The sequence below is a fragment of the Mesocricetus auratus genome, unplaced genomic scaffold, assembly GCF_017639785.1.
Source record: "Mesocricetus auratus isolate SY011 unplaced genomic scaffold, BCM_Maur_2.0 Super-Scaffold_100022, whole genome shotgun sequence".
Lineage (NCBI taxonomy): Eukaryota > Metazoa > Chordata > Mammalia > Rodentia > Cricetidae > Mesocricetus > Mesocricetus auratus.
Genome location: NW_024429203.1, coordinates 36,416,075 through 36,434,086, shown reverse-complemented (window position 1 = coordinate 36,434,086; position 18,012 = coordinate 36,416,075). Strand labels below are relative to the sequence as shown.

General features: G+C 52.7%; 1 protein-coding gene and 1 long non-coding RNA gene across 8 annotated transcripts in view; one reads left to right on the top strand and one right to left on the bottom strand.

Moving 5' to 3' along the window:
* Ccdc33 (coiled-coil domain containing 33) overlaps positions 1–18,012 on the top strand; it is a 98,016-nt gene that overhangs the window by 76,428 nt on the left and 3,576 nt on the right. For 5 of the 7 annotated variants that reach the window (XR_005870345.1, XR_005870342.1, XR_005870344.1 and 2 more), the window contains 4 exons: positions 16,785–16,944; positions 17,222–17,313; positions 17,477–17,608; positions 17,698–17,810. Coding sequence is in view for 1 of the 7 variants with exons in the window: in XM_040730127.1 (XP_040586061.1) it covers positions 16,785–16,944; positions 17,222–17,313; positions 17,477–17,608; positions 17,698–17,783 (470 nt within the window). In the remaining 6 variants the exon portion in view is untranslated. The remainder of the gene's footprint in view (positions 1–16,784; positions 16,945–17,221; positions 17,314–17,476; positions 17,609–17,697; positions 17,811–18,012) is intronic. The other 2 variants (XR_005870341.1, XM_040730127.1) reach the window with 2 other exon arrangements.
* On the bottom strand, positions 10,281–16,850 carry LOC121133491. The gene is made up of 3 exons (XR_005870346.1): positions 16,299–16,850; positions 10,911–11,771; positions 10,281–10,772 (listed from the first exon to the last, which is right to left on the bottom strand). It is a non-coding gene; the product is annotated as an uncharacterized LOC121133491 (long non-coding RNA).

Genomic DNA, 18,012 nt, shown 5'->3' with positions numbered 1-18,012 from the left:
ACCCCAGACTTAGTCATAACTCATTTAATTTTTATTTCATCTCAGTGTTGTTTAGGTAGGTACCTTCCCCCATCTTGTCACCTACTAGGCCCACCAACAGGCTTGACAAACTCAGGTCTAGGGCCCTAGCTCAGAGCCTGATCTCATAGCAGCCAGAGACAGCCAGGCCTAGTGACTCAGAACACAGAAGTCTGGATGCTGACACACATACCCCTCCTCAAGCCTATCTGGGATAGAGAGCTGCCTCAGTCTCCTGGTAGCCATAAACAGCTGTGTGCTCCTCTTCCCCACCCAGGCCAGAGAGTGGAAAGCGGAAGAGAAGCCCCCTCACCTCCATGTTCAGTGACAAATGGGATGAAGGAAGCAACCATGGAATAGGTTCTATCCCCTGCCTTAACCAATGCTCTGTATGCCAGCCCTCAAACAAGTCTTGGACTCCCACCACAGACCATGGGGAGGACACTGTTCCCCGGCTTCTCCCTCGCTGCCCCCTTTTCTTCTCACCCCATTTTGTTTCAGCCCACAACCTCTTTAGGGTACATGAGGGTACACCGCCCCCTTATGGAGCATGGGGTGAGAAGCAGGAGAGAAATCCCAGGGCTAAAGCAGCACAGGTTCTGGGAGGGCACATATGATAGTCCTACTTACTCCTAACCAGACAGGAAGGGCTGTGTCCTGAGGAGGGCCAGCAGGACTGAAAACGAGGGCTTCCTTGGAGCACAAAAGGCCCTGTGCAGACACCCCTGTTGTCCAGGGCTAAGGACCCAACTGTCCCTTGTCCCTCCTTCCAGCTCTGTGACTCTATTAGGATGTACTGTGTGCTCGGATTAAGTGCTGTTCAGTACAATCCATTTTTCTCTTGATACAGACCAGAAAAATCGTGTACACACACACACACACACACACACACACACACAGTGCTAAATATCCAATCAAGCCTGCAGATAATAGAGAACAGCCAGTTCACTCCCAGTTTAATCAGATAAAATGCCCATTTATCGGCTCCTGCCCATGCAGATATCCTGTAGTCAGCAGGCTGCAGGAGTGTGCGCACAGGGTATATAGGCTGCATCTTTAAATCTTGGGGGGGGGGACACTGCCCACAGGAGACTAATTATCCTTCCGCCCTCAGCCAGCTCTTACTCAAACAGACAAAAGGGGGCTCCAGCCTTGTGGTGCTAAGCCAGCCGCAGAATTATTTTTGCTCTCAGATATGCAAATCTGTTAGAGCATAGTGGGCTTCAGGGACTGCACTGAATAGTATCCCAGGGACCTCAAGTGGCTGTTTTAGGGGGACTGCAGGCATCTCAGCTTCCACGCCAGGCTTGGTGGAGACCCCCTCTTGATCTCTGTTTTACTGGTGTTGGGCTGTGAGGCTGAAGATGAAAGCATTCCCTTTTGTCTCCCCGCTTCTTTATGGGGCAGGGGACACTCAGGAAACCTGGGAACTGAGTCCAGATGAGCCCTCTTCTCATTGGACCACCTCCTGCTTGAGACACAGCCTCCTGTCCAAAGCTCAGATGTCAAATCTGCTTGCCATCATCCTTGGGTCTCCACTTCCCTCAGCTCTGCGTAGTGAGTCCCTAAGACTCTGAAGTCTGGGCCTGAGAACCCACAGTGTTCTACTCATATCTGACAGCTCCCTGCACCCCACCAAGCATCAAGTCCCCTGCCAGCAGCTTGCTGACCCTTGTGTCTGCTGCCTGCTTGGCCTCCAGCCAGAGCTGAGAGCAATCTCCATCTTTTTAACTGTTAAATAGGGATAACACCCCACAGGTTGGCTGTGAGTCTTGCGTGCCTGGAAAGGGCTTTATGAGCTATGAAAAGCCCCTGGTACTGGCTGCAGAGGACAGTTGGTAAAGGGATCTGGAGGACCAGGCTTCATCTCTCGCTCTCCAAGACCCTAATGACAGTTGTCAGCTGCTTCCTTGGAAAAATCGATTCATCCCCACTCCGCACTCTGCACTCTGATCGCCTGATTTAGGGAGACCTGCAGCTGGAAAGGAGGAGGATGCCACAGAGGCAGGACACCAAACAAGCCTGATAAAACAGACCTGGGCCTGAGATGCTCAGGGAGCATTTCCCGAAACTCCAAGGAGGGTACCCCCAGAGCAAGCAATTGTGCTGGCTGATTCTCGGTCAATGTCACCCAAATCTAGACATGGCTGGGAAGAAGAAATCTCAATTGAGAAAATGCCTCCATAAGATTGTCCCATGGGCAAGGCTGTGGGGGTGTTGTCTGGGTTAATGATTGATGTGGGAGGACCCATTCCACAGAGGACAGTGACCATATGCAACACTTTGTGGCCTCTGCATCAGTTCTAACCTCCAAGTTCATGCCTTGGTTTCCCTGGATGATATAAGCTGAAATAAACCCTTTTCTCCCCAAGTAGCTTTTAGTCCTGATGTTTCATCCCAGCAGTAGACACCTAACTAAGACTCACATTAAGCCCTTCCCTCTGGGTTTTCATTGGGACCAAATGCATTAGTTACTGTCCTCGTTGCTGTGGTCAAATGTCTGGCAAAAAGGAAGGTTTTATCCTGGATCACAGTTTGAGGATACAGTTGATAGCAACAGGAGCAGGAAGCAGCAAGTCACATGACACCCCAAGTGAGGAGGCAGAGAGATGGCTGCTGTTGCTCTCAGCTCCCTTCCCCCTTTTTGTTTACCCAGGACCCCAGCTCGTGGAACGGTGACATCACTGGGGTGATTCCATCTCAATTCACCCAATCTAAAAACTGCCTCACAGACATACTAGAGGTGTCTCCTAGGTGACTCTGGGTCCTGTCAAGTTGATACTCAAATTAACCCTCACACCTTAGCAGGGATAACACTGGAAGGGGGAGCTGCAGGAAGACTAGGGGAGTAGGGAGAGCGAGGCATGAGGGGAAGAGTGGCCAGAAGTAGCCCAGGACACCACAAACTAAAGCGCTGTGTGAGGCTGTGGACAGTCTGGACGAAATGGAAGCTTTTAGTAGCACAGGGCTGAGACACCGGGCCTGGGCTGGAGGTGGGAAAAGTGAGCTACACGGAGACAAATAGGTGATCGACTCAGCCCTCAAAAGCCAGTCCAGGTAGAGGATGGGACAGCCCGGGAGGTGAGTGGGGCATGGCCCACCCCCAAACAGAACACCTCTGAGAAAGCCCGTGGAACAACCGTGTCCAACCTTCTAACTCTGTGACAGATACCATCAACTATAAAATTCAGACTCAAGAAGTAGAATCAAGTTATACATGTATCACATATGTGATATATATATGTGTGTGCATGTATGTATATATAATGATACACACACACATACAATGTTTTGAGTAAGTTTATGATTTAGTGTTGGGCCACATCCATTGGTATTCTGGAAGGCATAAGTCCTGGAGCCACAGGATGGACAGACACGCCTGTCCTGAGTCTGCACCCCCTGGCTCCCAGGAAGAGGGTGTCTCCTTTCAATGCACCCTTCCAAAATTGGCTAACAGATGCTCGAGGGAGCCAGGCCTCATCTTCATCCACTGTGCCACCAGCTGCCCGTGGCAGCTGAGCCCCACCTTGTCACCTCAGCTCATCCACACACACACCACCAGGCTCAAGGGGATCTTTGGATCTCCAAGAGGCCCAGACACGGAGCCAGGGCTCCTTCCATAGGCAGATATCACCAGGATCCTCTCTTCCACAGCCTCTGACCCAGGCTTTCTCTTCTGGCCAGATGCCTCCCTGGAGACAATGAATGGGAAGCAACAACCACAAAACTTCACGAGAATAATTCAAGATGGGGGGGCATAAAAAACGGCCTCCTGCTAAAGCCTGGACAGCATGCTCTCCTAAAGAGAATATCCAAAGGAGCAAATGGGTGCTCTATCCCCACAGAACACACAGCTGCCACCCTCCAGGTCAGCTGAGTGGTGTACGGAGCTCCTGGGCAGCTTCAGGGCTCTGAGTGCGGTGGGAAAGATCAGGACTGTAATTGCCGTTGGTGATGCTGATGAAGGGACAGAGAGTTGCATGAATATAATTACCCTCTTGCTAATTCACACCTAGAAGGCAGGAGTAAATGAGTGAGGCTAAAACTGTCATTAGTGAAGTTGCTGTAGTCGCTCATGTTAGCCAGGAATGGGAGAGGTTGGGCCATTGTTCTATGGTTCGGACAATGCTTGTGTTTTCTCTCTATTCAGCTTTGGATGTCCTTGCATAGTACTGGAATGTTATGTGCAACAAAAGAGCCCCAGGATCCTGCTGTGTCCAGATAGCATTACATTCATATTATATGTGCTAGATACAAATAGACCTTGCCCCAAAATCTTCTTACAGTACTCTCTCAATTGGTACAGGAGTAAACTGAGGCACAGAGGTTTGACATTCACTGGAGTCAACAGTAACTAGACAAATTGGATCAGGAGTTTAGTCTGATTTGGGGTGTTTTGTCAATAAAATGAAATCTCTGGCTCTAAAATCCCTTCCACACCCTTCCTCTAGCCTGGGAGGCTGAATCCTGTCTGCTCAGCTAGATACACAGCCCCAAACTGTTCCAGGCATCCCAGATGGGCACCTTTCAAGGAACGGCTCAGCACATGGGTCAGCCACAGTGTTGTCAGCCACCCCTGGCCACGATGGTCCCCATGAGCCTAGAGGTGTGAAGGGTAATGAGGCCCCGTAATTAAGGCTTCTGGAGACATGGCTGGGAGATTTATAGACAGGCTTTGTCAATAACTATGCTCTGGGCTGTGGATCCAGGGAGACATCATCGATAAGTGCTCGTTAAGGCTTCTCCCTGCTCCCTGCCCTGTCCCCCTCCAGCCCCTCCCCTCCTGTCAGCCGCCTGTTCGCAGCGCCTGTGTACACAGGCTTTGCTCAATTAATTTGCACTTGTTGGCACCATCTGCGCTTTTCACGAGTCCTCATTGAGAGCTGCTGGGCCTGCCTCCCCCTCAGATGGGCTGCAGAGCAGACAAGCAACCCTCCTCCTGAATCCACCACTCTCCAGGAAGGTCAGGCTAGGATCACCAAAGACAAAGGCATGGTTTCCTGTGCCTCCTCCTCCCTCAACCTGGTGAGCCAAACTTAGCCTGAGATCCCTGTAACCCTCTCCTCCAACCTGACTCCAGCAGACTGGATCCCAGCGCTGCAGAGGAAGCCCTGTTCTCACACCCAGTGATCCCAGAGCACAGGTGTCCCAGGAGCCAAGACACAGGGCTCCCAGCCTAGCCCCTGCTCTGCTCCCCACAGTGTGTGGATTTGACAGGTCTCTCAGAGCAGGGACTCTTGGGTCACAGGACTGAGCAGAGCTAAAGAAGCCACATCCAACTCTGTTGAGCAAGGGCAGTACAGGAGCCTAGAGGTGGACAGCTCCTCTGGGTGGATGGAGCAGGCCAGGCCACTGCCTAGTGTCTCTGGCATGCCACCCAGAGAATGGAGATGAGGCAACATCACTGAACTCTTCTTTCTGAATGGACTGCTTCTGCCCTCAGCATGGATTTTTTTTTTCCAAAATTGAATTCCATTTTGTATTTCAGGCTGGCCTGGAACTCTGTAGTTCAGGTAGCCTCCGTCTTTCCCTCTGCCTTCCTGCCTCTCAAGTGCTGGGATTACAGGTGTGCACCGCTACATCCCTCCTACAACACAGTCTCTTGACCTTGGAGTTGTTAGATTTCAGGGCTGGCTGTGGGAGGCACCACCAACATCTCTGGCTTCCCTGCCTTTGCTTCTTCAACCTAGCTTAGTGCCTGCCCTGCTTCCTGGAAAGTCACTCACAAGGTCCACAGAAACAAAAACAAAAGCAACCCACCTGGAGTCTTCAGATAACTGCCTGGCATTTTACTGTGCTATATGGGTCAAGGAACGAGCTCGGGGTACTCTTCCGTGTTCATTTTACTGACAAAACACCCCAAATCAGACTAGTACTCCTGTGGCTGGTCTAGGCTCCAAGGAGCTGGCTCAAGCAGCCAAGGGTGTGGTTGCCTCTCTCTCACAACAGCTGCACTGGTCCTGCATCCAGAGTCTGGCCCCCGAGGGTGCACTCAGGGCCCCCGTCTCCTGCCAGAGCAGACTGGAAGACAGTCACGTCTGGGGCCTGGCTGCGCCCTGTGGATGCCTCCACGTGGTACATTATTGATGGTGCTTCTAATTGTGCATTTCCCAAAGACTACAGGCTTTTGATGAAAAATTCATGGCACGCCCGAGGATGGCAGAGCCGTCGATCGATTGGCAGTAAGACAGACAAGGGGTCCAGGGTCCCTCGGGGACAACAGCTGAAGGCTGGCTGGAGAGGGGGCAGTCATCAGTGGCACGGTGCCCTCCTCCTGGGCTTCTGGCCCTGGATTTGTGGGAGGGAGGGGTGCACAGCAGGAGGCAGCAGCTGGGGGGGAGCCAAGAGGAAGGGTTGGGGTGGCTTTGAGCCTGTATTTAGTGCCTGCTGGGTGACTTGCTGTCAGGCAGGCATGTGACCACACACCAAGCCTCATATTCCCTTTCCTGTTGGAAAGTATTGGACCCTCCAGAGTCCCCCATGGGCTGCACAAAAGAGAAAGACTTTCTGGAGCCACTCCTGTGCAGTGCAGAGTGTACCTGGAGCTTTACACCCACATGCAGTCTCCTGACAGCCCCATTTGGGGCGAGCAGTGCCGTGTGCCAGCTCAGAGTGAGCCTGAGGCCCAGAGGCGTTGAGTGACCTGTCTGATCGGATTAGTAGTGGGGCCCACAGTCTTCCACTTCACCAGGCCAGGAATTGGGTGGATTGCCCAAGTTCCTTGCCCATCCTCATTGCTCTAAGAAAAAATAAGTGAAAAATGAAGCCAGCAAACCAGAGAAAGTGAGTCTTCTCCCATTCCAGTATATGCCTGCAATACTGACAAAGAGAGGCCCCTGGCAATAGAGATATCGAAGTAGAGGTGTCTAACTCAGAGATCATTCTGTGCTACCCCTGAGGTTCCAGAGAACCCCAACCGTCGCCTATTCGTTCGTTAAGCTAACACATCTTTATGAAGCCTTCCCCCTCCCGCCCCCCCGCTCCTGCCAAGACATCTTGTTGGGTCATGATGGGGTCCTAGCATGAAAAGCTTTAAGCCACACATGTCTGGGACAGACAGGCTAACAAGCAACATCACCACTACCATGCCCCATGCCCTAGGATGGGATCTGTGTAACCAGGCCCACTGGGATAAATAGCCCTGCCTCTGTAACCCAGCGTTTCTAGGTGGTGAGTTGGGGTGTTTGGGTTTGTTTTTCCTTTGCTTCCTAGAGAGTTCTTTTCAAAAACATCCACCCATGTCTGCGCTGAACTAAAGGGAAAGGAATGTGTCCAGACCATCAGGAAAGCAGAGCTGGAGAATGCTGGGGCCATGGGTGGGGTGAGGGAGGAGGGGGAAGCCCAGCTTAGGCTACTGGGGGCTGGCACAGCCGAAGGCACAGGGAGATTCAGGGAGACAGAGAGTAAGACTGATGGGAGAAAAGATGCCTTAAAAGTGAAGACAGAAAGGGGACAATCCGCCTGGGAAAACAGCTGGAGGACAGAGTGTGGGGAGGGGTTCTAGGTAGTGGTATCAGAAACCCAAGGTCCTCAAGGACTCCCATAGTTCTCCCCAGGCCTGTCATTTCCTTATGATTCCCTGACCAAGGAATGAGCCTAGCCTGACTCTATCACCCTATCCAACTGTCCCCCAGCCCGGAACAAAAGAAAGAGGCTCTACGGCTTGCCTCCAGCTAGCTTCAGGGCTGGGCCAAGTCACCAAGCAGACACTTGTTGTAGCAACAGTCCCTGAGGACCCATCCTGGAAAACAGAACTGCTATCAACACAGATGGGGGAGCCAGGGGAGCCAGCCCCTCCAGCCCCCAAAGTTGCCCTGGGCCTAGTTGAAAGCCGCTCTGTAAGTCTGCCCCATACCCTCTGACTCCAGGAGATGGGTCAGCTCCTGTAGGCTACAGGTGTGTAGGGATATGTTGCCAGGCAACCAGCTTTCCCAGAGTCTGTGTGAGTAGGAGGTAAGGTGGGGGAGGGCCAGGCCACCACTTCTAGATGGTCCTAGTCTCAGGAACCTTCCAATGGGATCCATGGTTCCAATCCAGGCCACTAGAATCTACATTCAGAACCCATAGAAGGAGGAAAATGGGGTTTTGATGGGAAAACCCTTCAAGTGGCCATTGTATCCAGTTCATTGAAACCTAGCTATGGTATCCTGAAGATCTAGTTCCAGACCTCAGTCTGTGTGGGCTTTGGAAAGTGGAGATAGCGGAAGGGGCATCTAAAAGGATGCCAACTAACTGCATGCCAGGGCTTGGCAATGTGGAGTGGGGTTAATGATGGTGACCTTTCTCCCTCTAACCCATGACCAAAGCATGTGATGAGAACCCCAGAGCTCCAGTTCAGAAGGCAGCACCCTTAGTGTGCAGAAAAAGACCACAAAAGCACGGGGACTTCTGGCAGTTGGGGGACAGCAGCAGGCAAAGACAGAGGGAAAGCCAGGTTTTGACCCCACCCTGTGAATGTAACCAAAGGCAGCCCCTCTCCCACAGCAGGGGAAAAGTAGGTCACCAAAGGGAAGGATTCCTTGTGACATGATCAGAGTCACTCTGGGAAGAGCACTGTCCCCTCCACAGCCCCCTGAGGAGCACCTGGAGTCCTATACTTCCCTGGCCTGGGGACAAGGGCCAGGTCAGCTCTGAGTTGCTATCAGCAGAGGCAGAACTCTGAGCCACTGATGCTGACTTTCAGGTGGCCAGGGTTTTTCTGGAGAAGGTGGGCCCAGATTGTAGCCTTGAATGCTAGGTAAGGTTGAAGGAGGCCTGGGGACAAGAGGATGAGGAGCGGGAAGCTAGATGGCATCTTCCAGAAAGCTCCATAGACCTCTGTGCCTCTTCCAGTCCCAGCCCCGTAGTCCTGGCCTGGTCCAATTAGCCAGTCTGGCTCCTGCAGGGGCCAATTAGACAAGAGCCGGAGTCAGACGCAGGCCAAGGTCCTGTAGCCCCTCAGAGCCCCAGGAAAACAAGCACAAAAGCTTTCTCTGCTACTTGGGAAAGGGAAGAACAGGACAGAAAAAATGTGCTTCTTTTTCTTTGCTGTAACCTTGGACAGAATGAAGAAGCCACTGTGTCCCCATCCCCAGGAGGGCACCCTTTATAGAGCAGGGGAGACTATTTGCAATAGCACTTTGCATAGATTTGTTGTGGTTCAGGGGCCCAGCTGTCAGTCAGTCAAGGGAAATTATTGGAGGTACAGGATGTCAGATGAGCAGGTCCTCTAGTCTAGAACCTGCTGTGGCTCCCATCTGCTCTCTGTGCTAAGGCAGAGTTCCTGAGGCTGGCTAGTTGGGCAGGCTGGGAAAGCCAGGTCTGCTCCAGCTCTCTGGCCAGGTCCACATGCGTGCTATGAAGTCCACCTGTGTTGTGTGATTTGATGTCCTGGCCCTTGCAACTGTGCTGGCCTCTAACCCGTCATGCAGTTATTCTCACAACCTAAATCCCATATTATTTACTCCAGTGCCACTTTTGCCAGAGTCCAGGCTCTGACCCTACAGTTGCCAGGGAGCTTCCTGGAGGAAGGGGACAGAGTGGAACCTTAAAGACAGTGTGAAATTGAGAGGGCCCCAGAGCAAAAGATAAGAACAGAAGGCTGAATATGACATCCAGGAAGTCCGACCTCCATGCCCACATTACTCTGGGCTCCAACTTCATGATCCTGGCCTTGCCTGGCCAGAGACACCTCTCTTGCCTCTTGCTTCTTAGTTGTACTTCCAGAAGTGAGTGGCGGCCTAGGCATAGCAAGTACCCACACTGCTACTGGTAGCTCTCTAAGGGCAAGAGCTGAGTTCGGGCTTGGGAAGCTGGGGTCACGGCAAGTAGTGACAGGTAGAATAGGGACCCACTGAGGCTATGCCTCCACCAAGGTTTTTCTCACTCCAGCCAAAGCCCGGCTGCAGAGCTGGCCCTCTCCGGTGCTGCCCTCTGAACCTTGGATTGCAGTCCCCCAGTATGTCACCACCTAGTGCCTGATCTCCAGCTCCAGGCTTTTCTGTCCCCACCCAGGCAAGGGATGCTCAAGGTCCCTTGTCTGCCCCCTGGTGGTGGTAAGGTTAGGAAGTGAATAGAGCTTCTGAGGCCACTTGGTTCTATGGTAGTTGTCCTAGCCATGATGAGCAGGAAGGGAGGGTTTTTTGTTTTTCATTTTTCTGGGTGGACCAAGGACAGAGAAACCAGGACTCCAGTGGTACTGGATGTTCCCATAAGTTTGGAGTGGACTCCTTGGAGTGGACTCCGAATTCCTGTTCTCAGAAAATGGGCAAGGCCAGCATCAGTTTGCACAAGCTGAAGGATCCCATTTTATTTCAAGAAGTTGAACTCATTCCTTTTTAAAGTACTAAAAGTACAAAGTTAGCAAGAAAGGTCTCTGAGGGACCCATGGGACCCATCAAAATGACAAAGGTGACAGGAGCGGTGGCTACCTAAGAGAGGCAGAAAGGCAGGGAAGTCTATCAGGCCTCCGAGTAGCTGCTGCGGGGAGGGGTCCCTGGTAGTCAGCAGGGAAGTCTATCATCAGGCCTCTGAGTAGCTGCTGCGGGGAGGGGTCCCTGGTAGACAGCAGGGAAGTCTATCATCAGGCCTCTGAGTAGCTGCTGCGGGGAGGGGTCCCTGGTAGTCAGCAGTGCCACACTGGGTATGGGTCAGGGGTGGCTGCTGGTCAGAGCAGGTGAAGCTTCAAATGCGTCCTCAGTGGGAATGACTTGGAAGCTGTTATCACGGCTCCTTCTTCCCCGGTTAGCTGGGCTTCTCTCTGGGTAAACAATGGGCTTCACAATAGAGGGGGAGGGGAGGAGGGAGGAAGAGTTTCAAGAGTTTTCCCACTTCCAAGGCCAGTAGACATTGCTTGGGGAGTGTGTGTGGCGGGCGGGGGTGGGGGGTAACTTGGGCACACATTTGGGCTCTACCTTTCCATGAGAGGAAGCATCATGTTGCTCCACCAGGAAGGAAGGTTCCCAGTTATAGAGAACAGAAAGCAGGAGGGAGTTCCTGGAGGAGCTGCCGGTGTAGAGCAGAGTAGGTGACCAGGAATCAAGAGACACTGTGGTTAGCCGGAGAGAGTCGGGCACGATAGCACTCAGTCTTCTCCAGCCAGGCCTCACTCCTTGAGTTCCACAGAAGACTGTTTTCATAGACGTCCAGTTGTACCTGTGCCCCTCAGGATGAAGCAAAAGACCATCCAGCCCTTCCTTCTCTGGGCCAGCTTATTCCTCAGGGAGGAGAGTGGAATGGCCTCGCCTTTGGACTGGTTACAACCAGGGGGAACTAGGCCAGAACCTGACCATGCAAAGCCCTTATTAGTCTTAGACTTGAGTTCAGGGTTAAGGGTTAGGCGAGAGCTCCTGTTCGTGGGACCTCTGGGTTTCCATCTGGGCTAAGTATTCATGGAATGTGCTAGTTGGGTAGAAGGCTTTTCTCTTTGCAAAGATTTGGGTATGTGTGGGAGAGGGGCAACACTTTAACCTCTCCCCTTCCTTCCCAGCTGCCCTGTGTGCACAACGCTCAGCTTCAAGTGTCTTTAGCTGTGGGAGAAGTTGAGCTAGCATCACTATAAGTCTTGTTCCGAGCCCTACCCCTTGCCTTGGGCCCATAATCTGCCCTAGAGCTGACAAAGGACCCAGCTGAGGTTCAAGAATTGCTGTGTGACTTCAGGCAAGTCACTGTACCTCACTGGCTTCTGTGGATGATTCTCAGCAGAGGGCACCCGTCACAGCCAGGGCAGGTCTTGGAAGGACAGCTGGGTCGTCTGGAGAAGGGACGTGTGCTGGCTAGAAGGCAACAAAACACTCTAGTACTCCCTGCAACAGGAGCCTGGGGCACACTGAAAGCCCAGCATTAGCGGGAGGCGGCTGCCCTCTGGCGGCAGCAAAGGCAAACCACACACCAGTATCTTGTGCCCACTAGCAAGGGCCCTGGGCCCTGGAGCCAGAGGTTAAACAGGCTTGGTGAACCCAGATCCCGGCTCAGCCTCATACTACTCTCCACAGCCCCAGCACTATTCAGGGAGTCCTATGGCTTCCCAACTCTTTCCAGTTGTCTTCCCCTTGGGCAACAGCCTCCCCATCCCCCACCACCTACTCCCCCGCCCCTCCTACCCCCCATCCCCTGCCAAGGGCTCCTTACCACCCACCACCAACTTCTTTGTCTCCTTTCTCCTCGTTCCCCAACTCTGAACATCTGCTGCCTTGCTGAGGTGCACATCCTGGAGAACTGCCTCCCGGGTCTCCCCTCCCTCTGCTTTTACCCTGCCTTCATTTTGTTTCCACGCCCACTGCCTCTCACCTAACACTGCTCTTCACCCCTATACCAATCAACCTGTCCCTGTAGTTCGGCAGCCAGCAAGCCCGTTTTACACCCCTGCATCATGGGTCCTCCAGTTTCCTGCAGCAGAGGCCAGGTTCCGGAGACCACTTCTTCTAGATTGCTCTTCACTCCCTCTCTCCCCTCCCCCACAACTTCTCCGCCTGGAAGCCCCTCCCTCTAGGTACACCCACCCATTTCCTAAGAGAAGTTTGGGTCCTCACTGCCTCCAGGAAGCCTTCCAGGCTTACTAAGCTGGGAACAGGCCTCTTAGAAGCCCCTTCTGCCACAGACACAGGAAGCATCTGCCACCCCCTCAGTGTAGAGGTGGACCACTGTGGGCAGGGACAGTCCAGCTTAACTCTGCTCAAGGTTCCATGTGGCCCAGAGATGTACATAGTGGCACTCAGCAAGCCTTGACCACCCAGGGGGGTTACTGTGATGCTTTAGGCACAAGCTTTGCTTTTTGTTGTCTGGTTGTTGTTGTTGTTTTTTTCAAGATTTACTTATTATGCTATACAGTGTTCTGCCTGCATGTCAGAAGAGGGCGCTACATCCCATATAGATAGTTGTGAGCCACCATGTGGTTGCTGGGAGTTGAACTCAGGTCCTCCGGAAGAACAATCAGTGCTCTTAACCTCTGAACCATCTCTCCAGTCCTGGGCACAGGCTTTGTGACAGTGGCTTGGGCACACTACTTCCAGCCTCAGTTTCCACATCTGTGTAGTGACGGCACAAGGGCCCTTCCAACCACATATTTGGTGGCAGCCACACGTGTGTTGGGTCCCCATTGGGAGATGTGCTTCAGACTTTAGCATAAGCTCTGACCAGAGTCTAAGCATCTCCCAGGGGCTCCTGCCAGAGAGTCCCCATCCTCCTCCTCAGTGGAAATGGGCCTCAGCCTAGTACACTGGGACTTGTCATAGAAGAACGTCAGGGTCATTCTGGAATGTTTTAAAGCAACTTAAAGTTGTTCCTAGAAGGGAGTTACTATCTCCAGGCACCCCAGTTCCAGGCCAGGGCTAACCTTCCTATTGCCCCCCGTATCTCACTAGTTCTGCTGATTCCTCATCCCACAGACAAGGACACTGAACCTTGTTTGCCACCCCACTTCCTGAGCCCACAGGGTGCTGTGGAAGTGGTAAAGTCCGCCTATACTCTTGGGCAGGGGAAAAAACTAGAACCTGGCACTATGACATTTCTCACTCTGGTAGGATCTGAGGGTTGGAACCCTAGCGGGCGGGAGGGGGGTGTCACTAGGGAAGGAGGATGCAAAGGCTCCTGGGGGCCAGGCACTGTGGCGTGGATCAGGGCCTCTGAGGACATGCCTGACCCTCCCCCAGGAGGTAACCAGAGAGCAAGATCATAAAGAGAATCTAGGGTCTGGAGCATGGTGTCCTGCGTGTGTTCAAGGCTAGAATGTGACGCAGAACGTGGCCCTGAAGATAGCCCGGCTGCAGGCTGCGGCTGGAGGTCAGGGCTGCCAGCTGGGACCTTGTGGTCTCCCAGCCCAGCTGTGCTGCCAAGGTTCCCACTTGGCCATGCAAATGGGTGCAGCTGAGATTCCCACAGAAACAGCTCTGACCGGAGTAGAGAGGATGAACTAGAAGCACACACTGTCTCCCTAGGGAGGCCTCAGTACCAGAGAATGGGCAGGGCCTAGGCTAAGAGCCTGTGGAGGAAGATGGGGCTAATCTTCAAAGGGGGGAGTCCCCAGGACCCACTGACCCTCTTCTAGAAGGACCTGATAACTGAGGCCAGGGGCTGCCTCACTAGAAGCCAACCTCTCTCTGTCCTTTCCTTCCTTATTGATCTGTTTTCTTCATCTCTGAGGGAGAGTATAAATAACAGAGCAATGTTTACTTCCCCCACATCCCAGAACTGCAGAGATGGGGGACAGTGGGCACTTTAACATAATTTCCTGAATGAGAAGTGGACGACCAGACCCTGTGGGGTGGGCCAAGGGGCTAGCAACCTCTTGCACAGAATTCCTTATCTGTGCATGTTCACATCTGTCCCAGTTAAGTTTGTGTTAACGTCCCACATGATCTCTTCATTTCACAATATGCTGTGGCCTTCTCTCTGTACCAGGACAGTGAATTCTAGGACACTCCATACAACCACACCAGACACCAGAGAAGCCATAGTATAAGACTACAAACTGCCGAATGAAGCATTCTTGAACACGTACATGGTAATGCGTGTGTGTTGAGGTGATAACCTTAGAAACTAGTAACCCCATGGGGACTACTGTAATCAGAGCAGCATGATAAGAGGTTGCACATCTAGGAAAGGATAGGAGATGAGTCTCCTCTTTTGCAATATCAGAGACTTCCTCCAGCTGAGCCCTGGGCCCTAGATGCAGTCAGTCATGGGATGTGCCATCAAGTGAAGAGCACCAGCAGAGGGGGTGCCAGCAGGTCCAGGGTACTAAGAAGGAAGGGGGGAGGGTCTGTTGAGTGGAACAGCCATTGAAGCAGAAATGAGACAGACTGAGAATAGTGTCATTCCCCGCCCCCAAACCTGCAAAGCCCAACCTGAGTTCACAATAACACCTGGGCCTCTAGGAAGTCCCAAACTCCATACATGTCCCTGACTCCAAAGTAAGTATGTGTGTGAGTGTGCTTGTGCATGTTTGTGGTCCCAGGTCCAGTTAGCACCCTGGCTGAGGATGCCAGATGGGCACAGATCTGGGGAAGCCACAGCAGATGCTAGGGAGATAGAGCCAGCAGTGGCACTGTCAGAGGGACTTTAGCCAGAATGCTGGACAGCAGCGGCAGATGACAAGTGGTGTCTGATGAGATCCTGCTGGCTGGGGACCCCTCCCCTAGAAGCTGTGCCCCACCGTGCAGCAGGTGGGAGACTATAGTTTGGATATAGCTGGATCCCCTCACCCAGGCAGCAGGTGGGAGACTATAGCTGGGATGTAATTGGAACACACACACACACACACACACACACACACACACACACACACACACACCAGGCAGCAGGAGACCAGGGGAAAGTTGGATATAGAGTTGTCCTTTCTGGATAGGCCTGTGAGACCCACCCACAGGAGAAGATTCCCACACCACAGCCTGGAAGTCCACAGGCAACTCAGAGAGCACACTTGCCTCCTCCCTCTTCATTCCCAAGCCCTGCCTTTTCCAGGGTTTCTCTCTCTCTCTCTCTCTCTCTCTCTCTCTCTCTCTCTCTCTCTCTCTCTCTCTCTCTCTCTCTCTCTCTCTCTCTCTCTCTCTCTCTGATATATTCTGTCTTAAGATACCGTGTACTTGAAACTTGTAACAACAGTACAGAATCCAACTGACAAGCAAATACAGAGCTCAAGAGGTGACTCAATAGGAAAAGTGCTTCCCTTGCAGACACAGGATCTTGAGTTTAATGCCGAGCACCCATGTAAATATCAGGCATGGTGGCTGGTGATTGTTTACCACCCCAAAATAAGGACTCACTGACCAACCAATCTAATTCATGAGCTCTAGGCCAATGAGAAGGTGTCCTATTTCAAGGAATGGATCTCACTCTTGAGGTTGACACCCAAAGCTGAATACACATGTGCCCACGCAGGCACATTCACACACACACATAAAATGAACAAAATTCAGCTCAGTTGCCCTGTATATATATATGGGCCAGCTTAGTTTTGTAAAACAAACAAACAAACAAAAACCAGACTCAAGCACCAGCAGGCTTGAATTTCAGACCCTGACTTTACTACTCATTGTTCTTGTCACTGAGTAGATTGCTTCTCTGGGGCTTGTCCTCTGTTTCCTCCTCTGTAAAGTGGGGATGATAACAATACCTATCCCATAGGCTTGCTGGGGGTTGGATCCAGACCGAAAGCACTTAGCAGGAGGCTTGGGATGTGGGGGAAGTTCAGTGAGCATCAACACTATCATTATTCCTTCCAGACCTAAGTCAGCTTCCTGCCCCCACCTCCTGCATCTCCCCCATCTTGTATCTGGATCCTGCCCTTGACCTTGAGATCTTACCTGAGTCTCCAGGGTCTACTTGATGTCTCTTCTTGGATGCTGGGCTGTTTGGGAAGCTGATGGTAGGTCAGCTCCCCAGTGACTTCAGTGGGCAGTCTAAGATGCTCTTCTGGAAAGGAGCTGGGTTAGAAGAGGGAGCTGAAAGAGAGAACATGTGAAGACGTAGACATGACTTACTCACAAACGTACTTTGAGTATGTTGCCTGCAGGCTTCTTTACCTGATTGCTGAACCCTAGGAACCCCTGGTGTCATATGAATCATTGTGGTCCCTGAGGAGGCACATTAGTGTGGCTGGCCTAATGCTGCCAGGAAAGATGGAGACCACGCCCAACCACTCTTCTGGACACTCGCTAAGGCTTAGGGCACAGGCCAAGGCTGACGTTGCTCATTGAGTTGGGAGTGGTTTACTGTGAGTACAGACATAGAATGGGATACTGGGGGCTGGGCATGGGGTAAGGGTTCAGCTGAGGATTCTGGGATCATAGGAGATGGACAACTACCGGCGTGCCATGCAGAAGATGGCAGAGGACATCCTGGCACTGAGGAAGCAAGCCAACATCCTGGAGGAGGAGAACCGCACACTGAGGAGTCACCTGACCCAGCAGAGCTTAGAAGAGCAGAGCAGAGCTGAAGAGGAGAACCTGGGTGAGCCTTGGATACGTGCTGGGCCCAGGCTGAGCTGATCGTAGCCTGGGGCTCACACTGCTCATTGCCAGGGTGATAGGGAGCTTTCTCCAGATGTCATCCTGTGTCCCATGAGTCCCCCGGCCCTCTCACTCCTCCCCACTGTAGACATATTTGTACAGTCTGCCCAATTGTAACATCTTGGGGGGGGGACAAAAAGTACACTCCTGAGTCAAACCTCAGAGCCAGGGTACCCCCTTGCCCCATATACTCTCAAGCCAGCTTCCTCCTACCTCAGCAGTGTCCATGAAGCAGAGGCTACTGCTGAGTGAACTGGATATAAAGAAGCTTCGAGACAGGGTGCAACACCTACAGAATGAACTGATTCGGGTGAGCCGGCTTGATGGCCGGAGGGACAGTGCCACCGAGCAAAGAAATCACACGGGGGGGGGGGAGGGACAGGACTGGCTGGCAGTGTAAGGTTGAGCGGGATCTCGCACATACCCTTGTGACCGGGGTAAATCCCAGGTACCCATTCACCCCCACCCTGCAGAAGAATGATCGAGAGAAGGAGCTGCTGCTCCTGTACCAGGCCCAGCAGCCACAGGCTGCGCAACTGAAGCGGTACCAGGACAAGCTGCAGAAGATGAAGGCTCTGGAGGACACTGTGCGACACCAGGAAAAGGCATGCTCTGGGCTCATCCGCAGAGGAGGGACTGCAGTCTGGAGGCTGGGGAGCTCTCAGGCCAGCCCAGCCTTGGTCTCTGTCGCCAGGTGATTGAGAAGATGGAGCAGTTGTTGGAGGAGAGGCTCCGTGAGAGGAAGGAACCTGCACCATCCAGCAGGCTGCAGGGGGAAGCCCGGCATGGGCGGGCCTGCTCCCCAAGGTAGATCTCAGAGTAAATGATGTTCCGATCTTTTGTCTCACCCTGGAGCGCCCCCCTCCACCCCAGCGTCACAAGCTAGAGAGAGACGCCTAGGTTAGTATTATACCTCTCCTCTCTTAGGTAGAGGAGTATTGAGGGCTTCTATGGTGTTCAGAGTCCCTTAGGTCACAAGGACACTGTGTGAGCCAAGTAAAAACAGACC